Source organism: Eublepharis macularius, chromosome 7 (genome assembly GCF_028583425.1).
Source record: "Eublepharis macularius isolate TG4126 chromosome 7, MPM_Emac_v1.0, whole genome shotgun sequence".
Classification (NCBI taxonomy): Eukaryota; Metazoa; Chordata; class Lepidosauria; order Squamata; family Eublepharidae; genus Eublepharis; species Eublepharis macularius.
The window spans coordinates 134,312,672-134,330,882 of record NC_072796.1 but is presented as its reverse complement, the minus strand read 5'-3'; the positions used below and the strand labels follow the sequence as shown (position 1 = coordinate 134,330,882).

Genomic DNA, 18,211 nt, shown 5'->3' with positions numbered 1-18,211 from the left:
ATCATCACCATCATCACCATCATCGTCATCATCATCATCATCATCATCATCATCATCATCATTATCATCATCATCTTTCTGACTCATCATGGAGTCTTTCTGAGTTCAAAAGGAATCAATTAAATTGTACCTGCTACAATAGTCCCTGGACTACTTATGTGCCCTCCCCCACTTCATGCAACTTATTGGGGTGGAGGGCAAGATATATATGCAGCTCTAAGGATTGAATGATGTCCCTATTTATATGTTATATGTCTACTTAGTCACTCTCTCCTCACTTCCTTCGAGCTAACCTTCTTGAACTTTTTGCCAGACAACCAGAAGTCAGAATAATAGCCAGATCTAAATGTTTCCTAACATTACCGGTGATGATTAACCTTCTGTTTTGGATTCATATAACATCAGCATTAAGGAACACAGTGTACTTAGTTTATTTGTTATTAGTCATGGTCTGAACACCCCTCCAAATGTCCTCTTCAATCCTTGAAAATTGTCAGCAAACTATCTTTCTGCGAAGTGTGTCTGCTGTTCCAATCCTTCTTATTGAAAAAATGCCTTTTAAAAGCCTACAAGGAAGCCCAGAACACAGCTTGAGAAACACTTGACTCGATGAAGTTTTGTTAGATTCTTCATCTTTGAGAGTTGCTGCTTTAAAATAGCAAAATTTTACGGGCAATAAAAATGACTAGCTATTCTTAGGTCAGAAGGGAAATCATGCGAGGCGAGGCTTTGAAATGTACTGCATTGTTGATGCTTCTAACTTTGGGTCTTTTGTTATACTTTTGATATCTAGCTTTGCTCGCCCGGGGAGAGGCTCATGGCTTGGTAAAAGCAGCTTGGAAACCGGCCCAGATCCAACTGGGATGTCGCTTGAAAATCTGGTGTTTGGGGCTGGCTACTGCAAGCCTGTTGCTTCAGAGGTATGGGTCAGACATTTGAACATGATAATTTTTGATCCGTAGTACTCAGATATAGCTCTGGACACTCCCAAAAGAGGATCTACAGATTGGGTGAGCTGTTCTTCTGATGTAGCCCAGAGGTGGACTGCATGTTTTCTGCACTTTCTTTATTTGTTGCATTGATGGTGGACTTTGCTTGATCACCCGCAAATAGTTCTTATTTGTCACAGATAACCAGGAGAGTAGCAATGTTGACTACATGAGTATGTGTGCATATCTGGAGCTTAGTCAGGGCCTTATTAACCCATGGCCAAGTATTTCGGGCCCTCTCCGGCACTTCAGTCTTTCACCCCACTACACCTGACAGCCTGACCCTAGTATGGTAGGTACTAGACCACATTACCCAGCCCTGTATCCATTTTGAGGGTCTCCTGAAGAATTCTATTCACAATGTTAAAAATATTATTATTGTGCAAGTAGAACTCTTCAGGAAAGCACATTTTGGGGGTATAATTTTATTTATTACTCTCACCTAAATATTGGAATAGAGATATGGACAAAAAAGGAACCGGTAAGCAATATGTCATTAAAATAATTTATAGTATACTTATAAGAATATAGATATGGGTATGGATATGTACATATATTGCTACGAAGCAGAGTGCAAAGTGCCATTAACCACTGGAGCCCTAGGGCGCAGGTAACAGTGCCTCAGGAAAAAAAAATTAAAAAAATTGACGAGCCGTTAGTCCCTGCGGGGCCTCTAGGCTTCAACCTAGTCAGCCTTATGAATAATACGGCCCTGGGATTAGTGAATACATTAGTTGAGTCTTTTTTCAGTAGTAAGAGGAACATGAGAGTAAGCCAAAAAATATAAGGGGAGGATGGCAAAATATCAATAGATTTGAATATAGAGAACCTGATTCATGTCTGTATGCATCTCTGTCCATATATTGCCAACAGCAATGCTAAGTGGGTTATCATTTCCAGTGAGACAGGATTTGATCGGATAAGTGCATTCCAGGATCTCTCAATATGCAGGAAAAGATTTGGAGGCACAACTCTTGAATACGATGCTGCCATATTGAAAGAGTCACCATTCATTGGTGGGATCAGTTCCTTATGAATAGTTGTGCTGGATCATACCAATAGGCCTTCTAGTCCAGGATTTTTTTTCACACAATGGCTAGTCAGTTGCCCATGGAAGTCTCTCAAGCTGGGCAGGAGCCTTGGCTAAGTGGTAGAACATCTACATTAAACACAGAAGGTCCGAGGTTCAATTCTTGGCATCTCCAGTTAAAATCATATAGTAATAGGTGATGGGAAAGACCTACACCTGAGACCCTGGGAAGCTGCTGCCACTCAAAAAGACCTTGATAGACCAAGGGACTGAGTCAGTATATGGCAGCTTTATGAGTTCAATGCTATTGCTCCCCAGCATTTATATTCTGAGGCACAGTCATCAAGGGCAGCCCTATGTAGAGTGTATTGTAGTAATCTATTCTGAGGGTTACCTTCTTTAGATACAGATGTTCCATTTAGTTGCTGGGGCTAATAGCCACTGATGGTTGTTGTTGGCGTCGACTCCCTGGGCGTCGGAACCAGGGGGTGGCGGCCGCTCCAGGTTGGCCCCTGACTCCTCTGAGGTAGGTCATGGTGGGTCTCAGAAATGGGAGGAGGAGGGGGGTTTGCTGCTCCCTAAGCCCTCTCTCACTCCCGTTGGGTAGGCAGGGTTCTTGAGCTCCGTCACTCTCCCTCTTTCTGTTCCACTCAATGCTCCAACCACTGACTCCATCCAACTACTCCTCATTGACCCGGCCTGGCTGCCTGCTTTTATGGGGCCTGCTTTTATGACAGCCCCTGCCCCCTGCCCCTGGTTCCCTCCAATCCCCTCTTCACCCGTCTGACAGACTCTCTGCTGGGGCCAATCAGGCTCTTCCCCCTTAATTCTCCCTCTTCTGGGTTCCTCCCCCCGGCTCAGGCTTCCTCAGCATCTCTGCAGGGCGGGGCTGGCTGGACCGCACCATGCCCGCCCCAGGAGGAGCCACGGTGGCATTTCCCTTTGCTCTCTCGGGCCCTGCTGGCCCATGGTTCCCAGGGCTTGTGTCAGGGTGCTGGCAACCTCTGGCATCATCTCCCACTCACCCTGCCCTGCATTTGGCCAAGACGCCGCCACGGTATTGGGAGAGGGGTTTGCGGCCACCTGCCTCTTGTTTGAGTGGCCCTCTGCCAGCCCTGCCACTGTTACTGGGCTCGGACGGCTGATCACTTCATCTCTGGGCCTGCTTGCCTCCATTTGGGCCACTGCCGATGTGGCTGTTTGGGGCTTTCCCCCTCCGGCGCTTGCGGTAAGTTCAGGGGGGGGGGGTTTCCCACGATTCCGGACAGTTGTGTTTTATATTATTTAGAGCATTTTATACTCCTTACTTCCTCGAGCAGCAAGACAGTCCAGGGCAACTCTACAAGCTCTGTTTCATTATGAGAGACAAGGAGTCCTGGAAAACAGGCATATAAAATACGCTTTTTGTAAATAGACAGGAAAATAAGGAGGTATGCAAGCAAAGAGGTCTTTAAAGGGTGCCACTGTAAATGTAGACTAGGAAAATAAATACTTATATAACTAATCCCTGATAGCTTGGTTAGCTATGAGTATACAAGTTAGCTGTATAACTCTTCTTTTTCCTCCATCTCAAAACCAACTGGCCATTCTCAGAGCTCCTCAGGAGGGTGAGTATGACATTCAAAAGACAAGGCAGTTTTAGCATTCCATTCCTCTCAGCCGTGTCAATGATGAATGAAACAAATATGAATGATTTTCTAATGTGCCACAACCGTAGTGATGTGTCCCAAATAAAGCAACAGATTTATCATCAATTACTGCAGATTTGGAAGCAGGGGAGAACGGGTGACTCATTCTTCCAAGATACTGTTCAGTTGAGCCAGTTGCAGAGAACTGCCTAGGCTGTGAAATACTCTGACATCTTGCAAAAAAGCAAGGGCTCGAAACAATGGGTTTAAACTACAGGAGGGCAGGTACCGGCTGGACCTTAGGAAAAACTTCTTCACATTAATGGAATAGGCTGTCTAGGGAGGTGACGGATTCCCCCTCATTGGCAGTCTTCAAGGAGCAGCTGGACGAATACTTGTTGGGGATGTTTTAGGCTGTTCCTGCAATGGGCAGAGGTTAGACTCAATGGTCTGTAAGGCCCCTTCCAGCTCTAAGATTCTATGATTCCATGAATAGCAAGTTGGTCGGTACATTGAAACTGAAAACAAAGTTTCGTTTGTTAGGCAGCCAAGTAAATATTTGCAAATATGACAATTACATCTGTTCTTTTGCAGATCATTCTCCTGGATAGGCTCTAGCATTTTTTCAGGGAGGCAGAAACATCTACAAAATAATAAAGAAATATTGACACATTACAAATTGTGGTTTGTCAAGAAGGAGCCACTTCAGCCCACTTCATGATGAAAACACCAGACTTTTAACCCGGGTTAAATTACGGTTTACTGTTAACAGCTGCTCTGTGCAACATTGAACATTCCCTACTCACCCCGTTTAATGCAGGTTACTCTGTGTATTAGGCTGTCACCATTATGGGCAATTCCTCTCCTACTCTATCTAGTAGTGCTCCTTTTTTCTTTTCTGCACACGTTCCAAGAGGAGCTGAGCTCCCCCACCATGCTGGACAGCATTGGGGTTCTAACAATGGAGCCCCAGCAGAAGGGAGGTCATCTTCCAACCACGTTGGGTCTGGTCCGCCGTGAGAAGATGGTCTTGTTGGATGTGAAAGACTTTGTGACATCTCTTAGAGTGGGAATACATGCTATGGATTACTTAGCGGTGCTCAAGTGCAGGATTTTATGCGTGGTTCTCAATTCACGTGCAGGCTGTTCTTGCTTGGCGCACGTGAATGCTACTTTTATGTGCGGCATCCTTTGTGTCCTGTGTGTGCGACATCTGCAAGTGAGTCCAGAGGGCAGAGCACCAATTAAGCTCTGTTTTCGCTGCAAGAGCAAGTACTGTGGGCTCTTTTGACTTGCCAATTTGCATTTCTTTAAGGTGTGAGAAAGTGTCAAGATCTGCATTTCAATGAATGGATGTGGAGGTGGGTGAAACTGGGATACTTTTCACAGTTGAGGAGGAACTGATATTGAACACGTAAATGTATTCATGTGGAGCAAATAGAAGTGTGATTATGTGATTATGTGCCTGGAAAGTTGGAGGGCGGACACATGAAATGAGGTTCAGTTGAGCGTCCCCAGGTACTAAGTAACGTGCATTTCTACTCTGTCTTGGACTTCAGGGGGACTCTAGGGCCAAAGATATAGACAAGTCAGGACCCTGTGCATCCTTCCTTTCTACTGCTCTGGTGCTTTCCCTTTGATATATAGAATGCTACTAGAGGTGGGCATGAACTGGGAAAAAAAGAACAGTGTGGTTCATGGTTCATCCCATTTCATGAACCACGAAATTTCACAAACTTGCCCCGTTCGCAAACCGATTCGTGGTTTGCGGGGTTTAAATACCCCTTTCCTTGCTGCTTCTGTGCCGCTTCTCAGTGGCAGGGAAAGGGGCATTTCACCCTCCACCGACTTGGATCAGCTGTTTGTCATGGAGATCCCCAACAAGCAGCTGATCAGGGAGTGAAATGTACGGAAAGGGGTACTGGGCTTTTATACAAACCAAACAAACTGGCAAACCAGTTTGTGGAAGTTCATGGAAAACAGGCTTCCACAAACCGCTGGTTCACAAAGCACGAACCGACCCAGTTTGTGATGAACTTTAGTTCGTCTTGCAGTTCATGCCCATCTCTAATTGCTACTCTTAGAACAACTTTCTTCCAGTGGACACCCTCTCTCTATTTCTCCATCTTGTCACCATGAGAGCAAGACATGCTCTTCTGTATCTCCATGTATCCTAGATTAGCTTGTTAGTCTAGAATGCAATCTCTCTCCTATATTGAACTGAATTCCTTATCATGAAGGACTCAGGCGAGGCTCTGTGTGAACTCTCTTTCCTAAGCAGCTAACACAATATTGTTGTTCCATATGCACTCTCCCTAACAGTTCTGGGATACACCTTCCATCATATGATGCCTCAGGGATCTCCTTACTGTGCAGCAAACAGCCTGCTTACCTCAGTTAGGGCCTATTTAACAGCCTAACTCATTCCTGAGTAAAGTGAAAATGAAATCCCACCCTCAAGTCATAGTTGACTTATGGTGACCCCTGGGGGAGTTTTCCTGGCATGAGGCTAACAGAGGTGGTTTGCTATTGCCTGCCTCTGTAATCTTGGTCTTCTTGGGAGGTCTCCCATCCAATTGCTAACCAAGGCTGACCCTGCTTAGCTTCTGAGATCTGATGAGATCAGGCTCTCCTGAGCTATCCAGATCAGGGTAAAGCTGGTAAAAAGGATTAGGGTTACCTTTTTTGTCCTATCTGAGAAGGACCAAAAGTTCATGCTTGACCCCAAGCAACTAGAAGAAGAAGAAACTCCATAGTTACTTTGCAGCCACAAAGCAGTCGAGCATGCTGCTTTGGTAACAAGGCAAAGTGAGAAGATCCAAGGCTTGGCTCATGACTGATCAGGAGTTGCTGAAAATTGTATGTTCACCTGCCGAACATGTTCACCATAAAGTTCTCAGCAATCTTACTACTTAAATCTACAAATCTCTACCTTTCCTGTTTTGGCCAAGATGCATGAGGTGCCTGTCCTGTTAGTAGTCAAATCCTCCCTCTCATGGAAAGGTCAGTTAAATAATATGGCAATATCACAAACCCCTTCTCTTCAAGCATCCTGAACACAAGACATGCTATCTGGCTAAGCAGAATGGATTCCGACCTGGCTGAAGTCAGAAAATTACTGGAACATGAGTCATGATGAGTAGAGATGGGCATGAACCAGAAAAAAACGAACCTTGCAGTTTGTGGTTCGTCTCATTTCATGAACCATGAACCATGAACTTTCACAAACCTGCCCCGGTTCATGAAATGGTTCGTTTGTTTCATGAAGACATCACATCCATGTCAGTAAATCATCACTTCCGGGTCAGCAAAAGGTCACTGCCAGGCCAGCAGAAGGTCAGTTCTGGGTAAGCAGAAGGTCTGCAGAAAGTCCATCCCCTGTTGTCTAGGAAACTGATTGATTGGCGCCAGGCTGTCTGCAGTGATGAATCAAAAAATGAACCAAACAAACTAGCCTAAAGTTCATGGCAATTTGTCAGAAATGGGCTCTGACAAACCGCTGGTTTGCGAACCACGAACCTGTCTGGTTCGTCACAAACTTTGGTTCATCTTTAGTCATGAGGCAAAACTAATCAACTGCCCCACACCCCAGAGCTGTGCAAAGACTTAAGACAAAAGAGGTCTTCCTAAATTAATCTCATCCACACCCTTCCAATCTTCCCTCTTCCTCCTTCCTAATCAGAGTTATTCAGAGACTTGATATGTCTTCCTTTCTGCTAAATCGTGGGTCATCAATCACCTTTTTACCAATCATTCTGCCCAGGCATGCTCATTCAAGCCTTTCCCAATTCATTATCTTACCTCTGGAGACAGCCAAGAAGATGCAATCCTGCCCCAAAGTACACATCACGGTATAATTGGGCTACCCTGCCATGAGCTCAGTGTGTGTGTCTTGGGATCCTATGTACAACCTCAGACGCACGTCTGAGCCCTCTCCTTCTTGCCGCAAAATGCTGGTCTCTCAGTCGTTACTCTCTACAGATGTTCTCTATCTCCTATTCTGGTAAATATCCCCTAACCCTGAATCTCTCTCTCTCCCTCTTCCTCCCTATTTCTAGTAATCTCTTTGTGTATGCCATGCATTTTTCCTGTATGTTTGCCTTTTACTGCTTCCTTAATAAAAAACCATTCCTTTTGAACACCCACCTGTTTTTTAGAGAGTCCTCTAAGGGAATGATCCCGGTATACATTGGTAGAGATACTGCTAGTTCTCCCCTCTCACTTTGTCTCCTTGTATGCTAAGTCCCCCAACTCACAAGGACACCCTCCACATTTGGGTCCAATCCACCCAAAGCATACTATCTTCCTTCTTTGGGAAGGAGGTTTGGGCAAAAATAGCTCTAAGCACAACGCTCAAACCCCTGTAATGGCGAGGTTTGAGCTTTGTGCAACAGGAAGGTGTATCAGGAAGACTAGGCTGCCTGTTCTCACAGGTCAAGGACAGGTGCTAAAATAACTGTACGTAATGGAGATGCTATACTAACTTTGATCTGCAAGAAAAAATAGGGTGTTTTCTCAAGCAGATACTCTATTATCAGTTATAACAGCTGTGTTGCCTCTGTGGTGCCGTTCGAAGAGTGACAGCCATGCAGAATTAAAACTCCCCAATTAGAAGCATGTCAGCCATCACAGGTCACTTTTGATTTTCCTCTGGTTTCTACAAGCTTTTGTTATTGTTGTTGTTTGATTTTTTTTCCGAACGCACAGCCGAGTTACGATCTGTTTTGCTTTCCAGCTTGCGGAGACAGTGTCAATTACTGAGATAATTGAGCTAATGAGCTTGTTTATCAACAGCAGATAGCTTGCTTAGTTAATGTTTATTGCTGCTTTCCTTCCTTTTTTTTTATGGCCGATGTGGATTCCATGTGACTGCCACCGACAAAAGAGAGGTGCTAAAAGCAAGCCTCTGATTTCTCAGGTTAAAATGTAGGGAAGGGAGAGAGTGAGTTACAGGGAAGCTGTAAATGGAATGAGACTTATATAATGGGTCGTAGGGTTGCTAATTTCCAGGTGGTAAAAAAAGGGAAAAAACAACAACAGGGAACCAATTCACAATAGTTGTATATTCTGTATATCATATGAAAGTGCAAAAGTGCAGTAGTGCAATTGTACAGTTAATAAATTCACAATACAAAAATACACAATATGGTCATATTCAGTACACCTATCATTGAAAAGTCTTTGTCGTCCGTACAGTTCATTACATTCATTTAAAGTGCCAAGTGTCTTATTTTGATGGAAAGCCAAAGGTGGAGAGTCATAGAGAGGTGTTGTATCATTCACAGTCCAATAATTTAAATTATTCAAAAAACGCCGACGGGGATGTGCAGGCAAGTACCATTAACCCGTTTCGTGAGTAAAAACTCACTTCATCCTGGGCATCTTCCCCTTGCTGCCTGCCAGTTGATAGTTTAAAGGGACCTGCCACTTGCAAGTGGCAGGGCCCTTTAAATGGCCCACAAACCCCAGCCCCAGCCCCCCCAGCCCCCCCCCCGCCCATGTCTAATCGTGAGCTTTCGACCTATTTCATCCTATTGTATTAAAAAGGCACACACTTTTTTAAAAAAAAACTGGAAAATGCAGACTCACAGGTTTGTGTCAGAGAAGGGAGAAATAAAATTGGGGTTAATTGGGATCTGGGGCTACAACAATGAGGATGAGTAATTCAAAAACATCCTTAATGCCAGTATAGATGCCTCGGGTGACATGATCGGCTTGATAATTTATTACGAGAAAAAGGTCCCTGCTGCTGCCTTCATTTGCAAAGGAGATGAGCTTCAATTTTGCTGCTTTTTCTGCTTTGATATGGCACGCAGGAGCCTGGTGCGCTGCTGGTTTCGACAGATGTCAACACCTCTTTGTTCAGAGCGCCTGCTGGCTCCTCCGAAGGAATAATTAAATGTCTGGAGCATCAGGTTGTACAGGTCCAGTTTCCTTAACTTTTGCCAAGTGACATGCCAGAGACAGGTTTTATTTTAAGACCATGCTTTCTCCTTGTTCCTTCGCAGCCCTGTATGATGCTATTAATTCATGCAGTCATTAAAAAGAAAGGGGCCGTAGGCAGTCCTTCCTCCTCCCTTTCAGATGACAAAGGAAATCATCTGGGTGATTTAGCATTTTCCAGGTCAAGTGTAGGCTGATGCCACACTACAAAGTAGATGAAACTAGTTGGGTCATTGATCTCTGCAGGGTTTTAATTTCAAGATCTGAGGACATTGTTGAGAATAATTTATTCATGGGATTTTGGCAGTCACAAAAGGGGGCTGGATTGGATTGCCAGGCAATTCCTTGCAATCACAGGAAGACTGTGGGTGGGGATTTGGGGGAGCACAACAACAACAACAACAACAACAACAACAACAACAACAACAACAACAACAACAACAACAACAACAACAACAACAACAACAACTGTGCTTCTAGACAGATTAATGCTTCACCACCTCACCCAGAGTGGTGGACAAATTAGAGTTATTATTATCCCCACAATACTGCTGGGGAGCTGAGGCTGAGAGGAGGGGCTGACCCAAGGCCACCTAATGAGCTCATGGCAGTAACGGGATTCAAACCAGTAGAGTGCTGATTCACAGCCAAACTGCTTAACCACTGTGCTTCAGCAGCTCTACTAACAATACCAGCTGTAGCATAACATCACGTTTGGTTAAAATAAACTGGAATTGAATTTAGGAATTGACCGGAAATCTATTTATTTATTTATTTATTTTATACCATTTATAGTCTGCCTTTCTCACTGAGACTTAAGGTGGATTACACAGTGTGAGATTAGTACAGTCATTATCAGGAATATTTCCAGAAACAATGCCATATGGTAAATAGATAGAAGTTCACAAAGACATAGCATTAGTAGGAATCCAATAAGTGGTAAGGTCTCTGGTAAAACCATAGTTTTTGATGATTCTTAGAGCTACCGTATGTCACTTGCATTTTTTGCTTTTCTCCCCTATTTAACTCAAAGAAAGCTTTTCATTTTACCACTATTATTTTTACTACTATGAGTTTTGCAGATACCACAGACATCCAAAAAAACAAATAACTGAGTACTAGATCAAATCAAGCCTGAATCCTCCTTAGAAGCTAAAATGACAAAACTGAGGTTAGGATACTTTGGTGACATCATGAGAAGACATTCTCTGGAAAAGTCAATAATGCTAGGAAAAGTGGAAGGCAGTAGGAAAAGAGGAAGATGGCTTGACACAATAAAAGAAGCAACATCCTCCAGTTTGCAGGATCTGAGCAAGTCTGTTAATGATAGGACATGTTGGAGGTCTTTCATTCATAGGGTTGCCATTGGTCGTAGGTGACTTGATGGCACATAACACACACAACACATTATGAGAAGACATGATTCTCTGGAAAAGTTGTTGTCGTCATCGTCATCATCATCATCATCAACCTTTTATTGGCATAAAATACAGTAAAACAAGATAAAAAAAATGAAAAATACGTACCAAGAGGGTAATATGAAATCTCAGCCAGTCAAAAAATGTGATAAAATAAAAACACAATAAAAAGGTACACAGTAAAGTCTAAGTATTGTAAACTCCTGCCTTGAACTTACATACATATGAGAGGAACTCAGCGACAGATGCAGTGATTTCAGGGGAATTATCAGATAACAACAACAACAACAAAAGTTTTGTTATCAGTCGTGAATTTTGCAGAAGACATAAGAGGGCAAATCAGATGGTGATGTAAAGAGGAGTATTGGGGACAATGAAGAAGGAAATGTCAAACAGAATCAGGTTCATTATAAGAGTAAGAACAGACTCTTTCCTTATAGGAGATACCCTTATATCTGCATGTTAAGATAGCCGAGGGAAAAAGATTGAACCTGGCTAACATGAAGGCTCTACGATGAGATGGGATTACCAGATTAGAAAAGTACTGGGCTGTGGGAAACAAACTCCAGAGCAGCCAGCATTGATTACTTGGGCTTCAATGTCCCAAATCCTCCTTCGGACTGCCCCACCAAAGGCCCAAGAATCCAGGTCAATACCAAAGGATTTAATTTTAGACACTATAGATTGTGACCATTTAGAAATATAGGGATCTGCAGGGAGGAGAGCGATAAGACTGTTTTTTGGGGGGGGCTAAAATGGCGGTGAACCCAATACTCAATAACAGTGATCCACACCCGCGACTCAATAAGATGAAGACCCAACTCGGCGCAGAGAGTAAGATAAGCTACAGAATTGGGGAGGCCGAGGATCCTACATAGGAAGACAGCATTAATGCGTTCTGCATCATTGTTGAAATTCTGGATCCACACAAGAATCCCATACAGCAGATGTGAGATGACTGTAGCCTGAAAAATCTGAAGCACAGCTGGGACAAATTGGTTACCTCTTTGATGAAAGAAGTGAGTTATGGCCGCAATCTTATTCCTGGCCAAGATGAGAGGGTGGTCCTGATGACAACACCAGTTTATGGTTGTTGTGGATTTCCCGGGCTGTATAGCCATGGTCTTGGCCAAGACCACGGCTATACAGCCCAGAAAATCCACAACAACCATCGTTCTCCGGCCGTGAAATACAATACATCGAACACCTCTTTGGGGAGGAAACATTTCAACAGACGCAGAGATTCACTTCGGAACAAGAAAACACATCTACTCTGTTCTTTAACTTTTCTCCTACACTGCAGGGACATGAGAACCATTCCATCTTTTCTCATAACAAAAAGAATCTTCAAAAAGCCAAGACCACGGCTATGCAGCCCAGAAAATCCACAACAACCATTATTCTCCGGCCGTGAAAGCCTTCGACAATACATCGAACACCAGTTTAAGTTATACTGGAATAGAACACCAAGATATCTGAATGATTTAACCTGCTCTATTTCTCTTCCCTCTATTCTCCAACAAACATGCTTCCAGGATTTAGAAAAAAAAACTGCACTTTTTTCAGGGGGAACACAGGGGAACGGAGTTCCGGCACCTCTTGAAAATACTCGCCAACAGTGTTTGAAAATAATATGATTTCAAAGAATCCCATGTGTTTCTTCCTCATTTTCCTTTTGAGAGTTCCGCCACATCTTATCCCAGAAAAAAATCCCTGAAAAAACCAATATTTTTGTCTTATCAAAGTTTACAAAAAGAGAGTTCTGTCTACAATAGGCCATGGACCCTAATAGGAAATGCATTAGGCCTACCCTAGAAAAGGGAGAATCACGGCAACACCTGTATATAATAGGATATGTACCGAAAAGGAGTTCAGTTTAGGGGGATGGCCGTCAATTTTTACTAGAAAAGAAGAGAAATCAGAAAGAAAAAGATTTAAAAGGTAAGCAAAACACACCTCTGTTTGACACCCTTAGTCACGGGAATTTTATGAGAAAGAGACACTCTCCCATCAAATCTAATCTGGCAAGTGGTTGCAGAATGGAATTTACGGAGCAGAAACAAAAGACGTTGGTCCTTAACCTAATCTGTGAAGTTTCTCCCATAATAGGGGCCTGTTAATAGAATCAAAAGCTTTACGGAGGTCAATAGAAGTGGCATAGAGCTTTCTGCCTGAGTAATGGCAATATTTTTCAGCTAGGAAGGCTAGAGTTATACAATGACAAGATTCTCTGGAAGTCGCCATAGGCTAGAGGTGACTTGACAGCACATAACACACACTCTACTACTACTACTACTACTACTACTACTACTACTACTACTACTAATAATAATAATAATCAGTGTCTCTCCGTCATTTGTCAATAACTGAAAAGTTATGTCTTGATCTGCAATGGATAAGTCAAATGTGAAGCCAGTGTAGTTTAGTGGTTAGAGAGCAATGTAAGCCGCTAAATGAAATACATTTTTAAAAAATACTTCTGGGAGTTCCAAGTTCAGATTTTGACTCTGCTATGAAGTCTGCTGGTTGACCTTGGACCAGTTGCTCTCTTTCAACTGAAATTGTAATTTTTTGCTATGTTCTGAGTGTTGAATGGAGAAAAAAGACAAGCAGTATAAGTGCTCCCCCCACTTTTTCCTCATCTGTGATAAGAAAAAGTTTTCAATGTGTTATTTTTTGTCATTCATTTATGTGATAAAAAGGAAGAAAGGGACTTTTGGAACAGCTAAACAAATTTGGAAACTAGTGGAAGGATCTGCTGCAGATTCTTCTGCTATTGCTTTTGGCTGAAGCTTCACTAATGCTGCCGTTTCCAGAGCAGCTCGCCTGGAGCAGGCAGCCCACAGGTCGCTCAGGGAGAAAGTAGCAGCTGCCCACCCCTAAACGAAGCCCTCTTGTGGCTCTTCAGGCAGCGATTCTAACAGTGAGGTGAAGGACCACTCAGACTTCACTTCCCAGGTAACCTTGTGAGAAAAATCTAATGTTCTCCACGTGAAGAAAGTCACTCGTAGCTTTGCTCTGTTAATTTCAGATTAACTTGTTCTCCATCTGGCTGGTGCCCTCTCCTCAGACCCTGTGCCAGTGTGTGTCTCCTTTAGAATCCCTACAGAGTCTCAAGCTTATCTCCATGTATCTTGAGCATGTCTGCTTTCCCCCATGAAGGGCTCCTTCTCCTGGAAAAGCTGCTTCCTTCCAGGGAAGACTTCTACCCACCTTCTTCCAAGACCACTCCCACTATAAATCCACCAGGGAGGGGAGGGGAAAAGCTAGATTAGATAGACTTTCTTGGTTCCCCATCTCTAGTTGCTACCTGCCTCACCTCTGTGGAATTGTTGTTGTTATGATGATGATGATGATGGATGAGGGGCAGAGAATGCTGAGCAGTATGAGAAGAGGTTTCTTTTGAGTTCAAAGAGATTACAGCAAAGCTTTTGACTGTGTGGATCATGAAAAGTTATGGAGAGTCTTAAAAGAAACGGGGGTGCCACAACATCTGATTGTTTTGATGCACAAACTGTACTCTGGACAAGAAGCTACTGTCAGGGCAGAATATGGGGAAACAGAATGGTTTCCAGTTGGCAAGGGTGTCAGATAAGGATGCATATTAGCTCTCTACCTGTTGAAGCTCTATGTGGAATATGTCATAAGGGAAGCTGGATTAGATCTAGAAGAAGGTGGAGTGAAAATTGGTGGAAGGAACATTAACAAATTGAGATATGCAGGTGACACCACGTTGCTGGCAGAAAATAGTGAGGACTTGAAACAACTACTGATGAAGGTTAAAGCAGGATCACAGCTGAACATCAAGAAGACAAAAGCAATGACTACTGAAGAATTACACAATTTTAAAGTTGACAACGAGGACATTGAAATTGGTTAAGATTTTCTATTCCTTGGTTCAATCATCAACCAAATGGGAGACTGCAATGAAGAAACCAGAAGAAGTTTGAGATTTGGAAGTGCCGCTGTGAGGGGTGGTGGTAAAAAGATCCTTAAAGATAACGATTGTCTCTTGGAACCAAGATGAAGATAATCCAAAATATGGTATTCCCCATTACTATGTATGGATGTGAAAGCTGGACAATGAAGGAAGCTGACAGGAAGAAAATTGATTCTTTTGAAATGTGGTGCTGGAGGAGAGTTTTGCAGATTCTACAAACAGCCAAAAAGACAAATAAGTGGGTACTAGATCAAACCAAGCCTGAATTCTCCCTAGAAGCTAAAATGACAAAAATAAGGCTATCATGCTTTGGTCATATCATGAGAAGACAAGATTCTCTGGGAAACTCAATAATGCTAGGAAGAGTGGAAGGTAGCAGGAAAAGAAGAACACCTCAAACGAGATGGCTTGACTCAATAAAAGAATCCACGTCCTCCAGTTTGCAGGATCAGAGCAAGTCTGTTAATGATAGGACATGTTGGAGGTCTTTCATTCATAGAGTCGCCATAGGTCAGAGGCGATTTGATGGTTCACAACACATAGGAAGAGGTATGGATGTCAGTTCCTATTAATTATTGGGTGCTGGAAGGGGTGGGCACTCACCTATCTTATTTGTGTGTGTATACGTCCATGGCATCTGCTGATGATATCACTTCTGGCGTTTCTTGGAAAAGATAGCATCACACTTTTCTGCTATGTTTTGTGCGATGCTGTCACTTCTGGCTTCCATTAGAAGTGATGTCATTGGCCAGGGATGTTACATGGCCAATATCACTTCCCTAGTCTCCTCTTTGCTAAATTCCCAGAGATTCTAGGCTATCTTTGGGTGGCCTGCCTCCTCTCGCCTATTGCCAGCAATCACCTGGCAGAAGCTACAATTGCCAGGAGATGGCCTGCCATCAACGGGAACCTGGCAAGCCTGAGGAAGGGAGAATGATGTAAGCCGCTTTGGGTACCCAATGGGGAGAAAGGCGGGGTACAAATGAAGAAACAAATAAATAATGATTAAAGATGAGGAAGGAGCTGAGTTGTTGGGGAGAGAAAGGCCATCTAGTCCAACCACTTGCTGCAAGTCCAAACTGCTGATCTCCCTTCATCCCTAGTTCACTTAAGGAACATAATCCAGACCAATAAGTAAAGACCTAGTACCGTCTCTGCAGGGCAGTGCTGAGACATGCTGCTCCAGTGCACTGCATGCTCTGACCTTCCAGAGAAGGAAATAGTCACTCTTTCCCCCACCTGTGACTGCACAGAAGAATTAAAGGAGTGACAGACAGTGCCTAGCACAGCCTAGGGATATTCTTTGGCCATGCCAGGACTTCTCTGGGCCAAGCTACAAGTGACGAATGACACTTGAACAGCAAGTGTATTTCTCCCTGTTCACTTGCGCTCCACTCAATCCATTTGCTGTTCAAATGTCATTCGTCACTTGTAGCTTGGCCCTCTGTCAAAGGCCTGAAGCCTAATGGTTTGAGCAGGGACAAGCCTGGCTACAGGCCTGAGACCTCTCTCTATATAAATTTGGTTTTAAGGAATCTTGTTAAAACTGCCAACTGGATGGGGGGCAGGATGGGGGGAAATACCTTGTCCCTTTAGTAAGATTGCCAACTCCAGGTTGGGAAATGCCTGAAGATTGGGGGTACAGTAGGGTTCGCCAACTTCCAGGTAGTGAAGGTAACAAGAGAGCTATCCCAAGGGCACCAAACAAGCACAAAGTACTTGTGCCGTAGGCAGCGTACATTACTCAAGAGAAGACTTCTACATCTTGGATACCACATACTTGTGAAAAATCTCTGCTTTATTATGGACTGTTAGGTCTTACTTCCAAGCACTTTATTATATGTATTGTCTGAAGGAATTCTGTGACTTTATACCACCATTGATATTTGGTACAAGATAATTTATATGATGGAATAATTTGCGCTAGATAATTGTATATGATGGAATCATTTGCACTGAGCACTTTAGCACTTTAAATATATGAATTTGGGACATTTACTGTTATTGTATTTTCCTAAGGGCTCTTTGTACTTTGAACTTCCAGGTTGTGGCTGGAGATCTCCCAGAATTACAACTGATCTCCAGGCCATAGAGATGAGTTCTCCTGGAGAAAATGGCTGCTTTGGAGGCTGAACTCTATGGCATTATACCCTATATGTCTGTCCCCTCCCCACATTCTAGGCTTCACGCCCCAAATCTCCATGTTCTACCAGGTGCCACCCTCCCAGATCTCCGGGGATTTTCCAAACTGGAGCTGGCAATCCTAGAATGGAGGCTGAAGGGGGTGTAGTTTGAGGAGAGACCTCAGGACGGTATAATGCCATAGAGTTCATCCTCCAAAGCAGCCATTTGCTCCAGGGGAGCTGATCTCTATAGTAGGGTTACCGGATCCCCTTACCATCTCAGCAGGGGTGGGCACACCTACCTTCAGGATGTCTTTGCATATGTGTGAAGCTCGCATGATCTCCTGGCACTGTGTTATGACATCATCTGGAAGTGATGTCATTGTGCAGGCCCCAGAAGTGCTCCCAAGCTTGTGTGTCCCCCCACAAGACACCCCCATACCCCAGTTTGGACCCTGTGGGACCTGGCAACCCTCACTTTCGTGGTTGCCAGTTTAGCTGTTCTTTTTTGGGGAGTGGGGAGAGAGAAAGAAAACACAGTGTAATAATCTACCAAATAATGGTAAACTCTTCTGTGGCTCATAAAATTTGATTGTCTTCCCTGAAAATGACTTCAAGGCTGGTAGGTGCACTATGAATAATACAATAGATGCCTCCAGGGGTGGGGAAGTAAAATCAGGAGGGGAGTGGAATATTTATGCTAATCCTCACCGCCATGCCAGCTACCTAAGAGTGATTTGATACATAGCAGTGAATTGTAGCAAATGAGAACTTTAAAGTGACTTTCAAAATTTAGGGGAGAAAACGAGAAAGGATAAAACATAAATGCGAGGTATGACATGACTTTTGTCCTTGCTTTGTAGGTCTCTTTGCTTGTGCTTCTCGATCGCTATTTTATAACACATTTGTGTCTAGTTCTCAGTTCCTGCCCTCAATACTCCACTCTCGATGATTTGAAGACTTAGAAAAAATACAGTCAATGGTGATGCTATAGGAATTTTCCGTCTTTATGGTAAAGGCATCATATTCTTTAAACCTACACTCTCCAGAAGTGACGTTACATCCTCCATAATGCTCTAGGAATTTCCCTAATGTCTATGAGCCATGATGCTCTAGAATTTCCCCAGTCTCTATGGTCTT

The 18,211-nt window shown here is 43.5% G+C and overlaps 1 protein-coding gene across 1 annotated transcript in view; it reads left to right on the top strand.

Moving 5' to 3' along the window:
* Window positions 1-18,211, top strand: part of FAM135B (family with sequence similarity 135 member B) — a 157,774-nt gene that overhangs the window by 88,138 nt on the left and 51,425 nt on the right. The window contains exon 6 of the mRNA XM_054985916.1: window positions 794-920. Within this exon, the coding sequence (XP_054841891.1) occupies window positions 794-920 (127 nt within the window). The remainder of the gene's footprint in view (window positions 1-793; window positions 921-18,211) is intronic.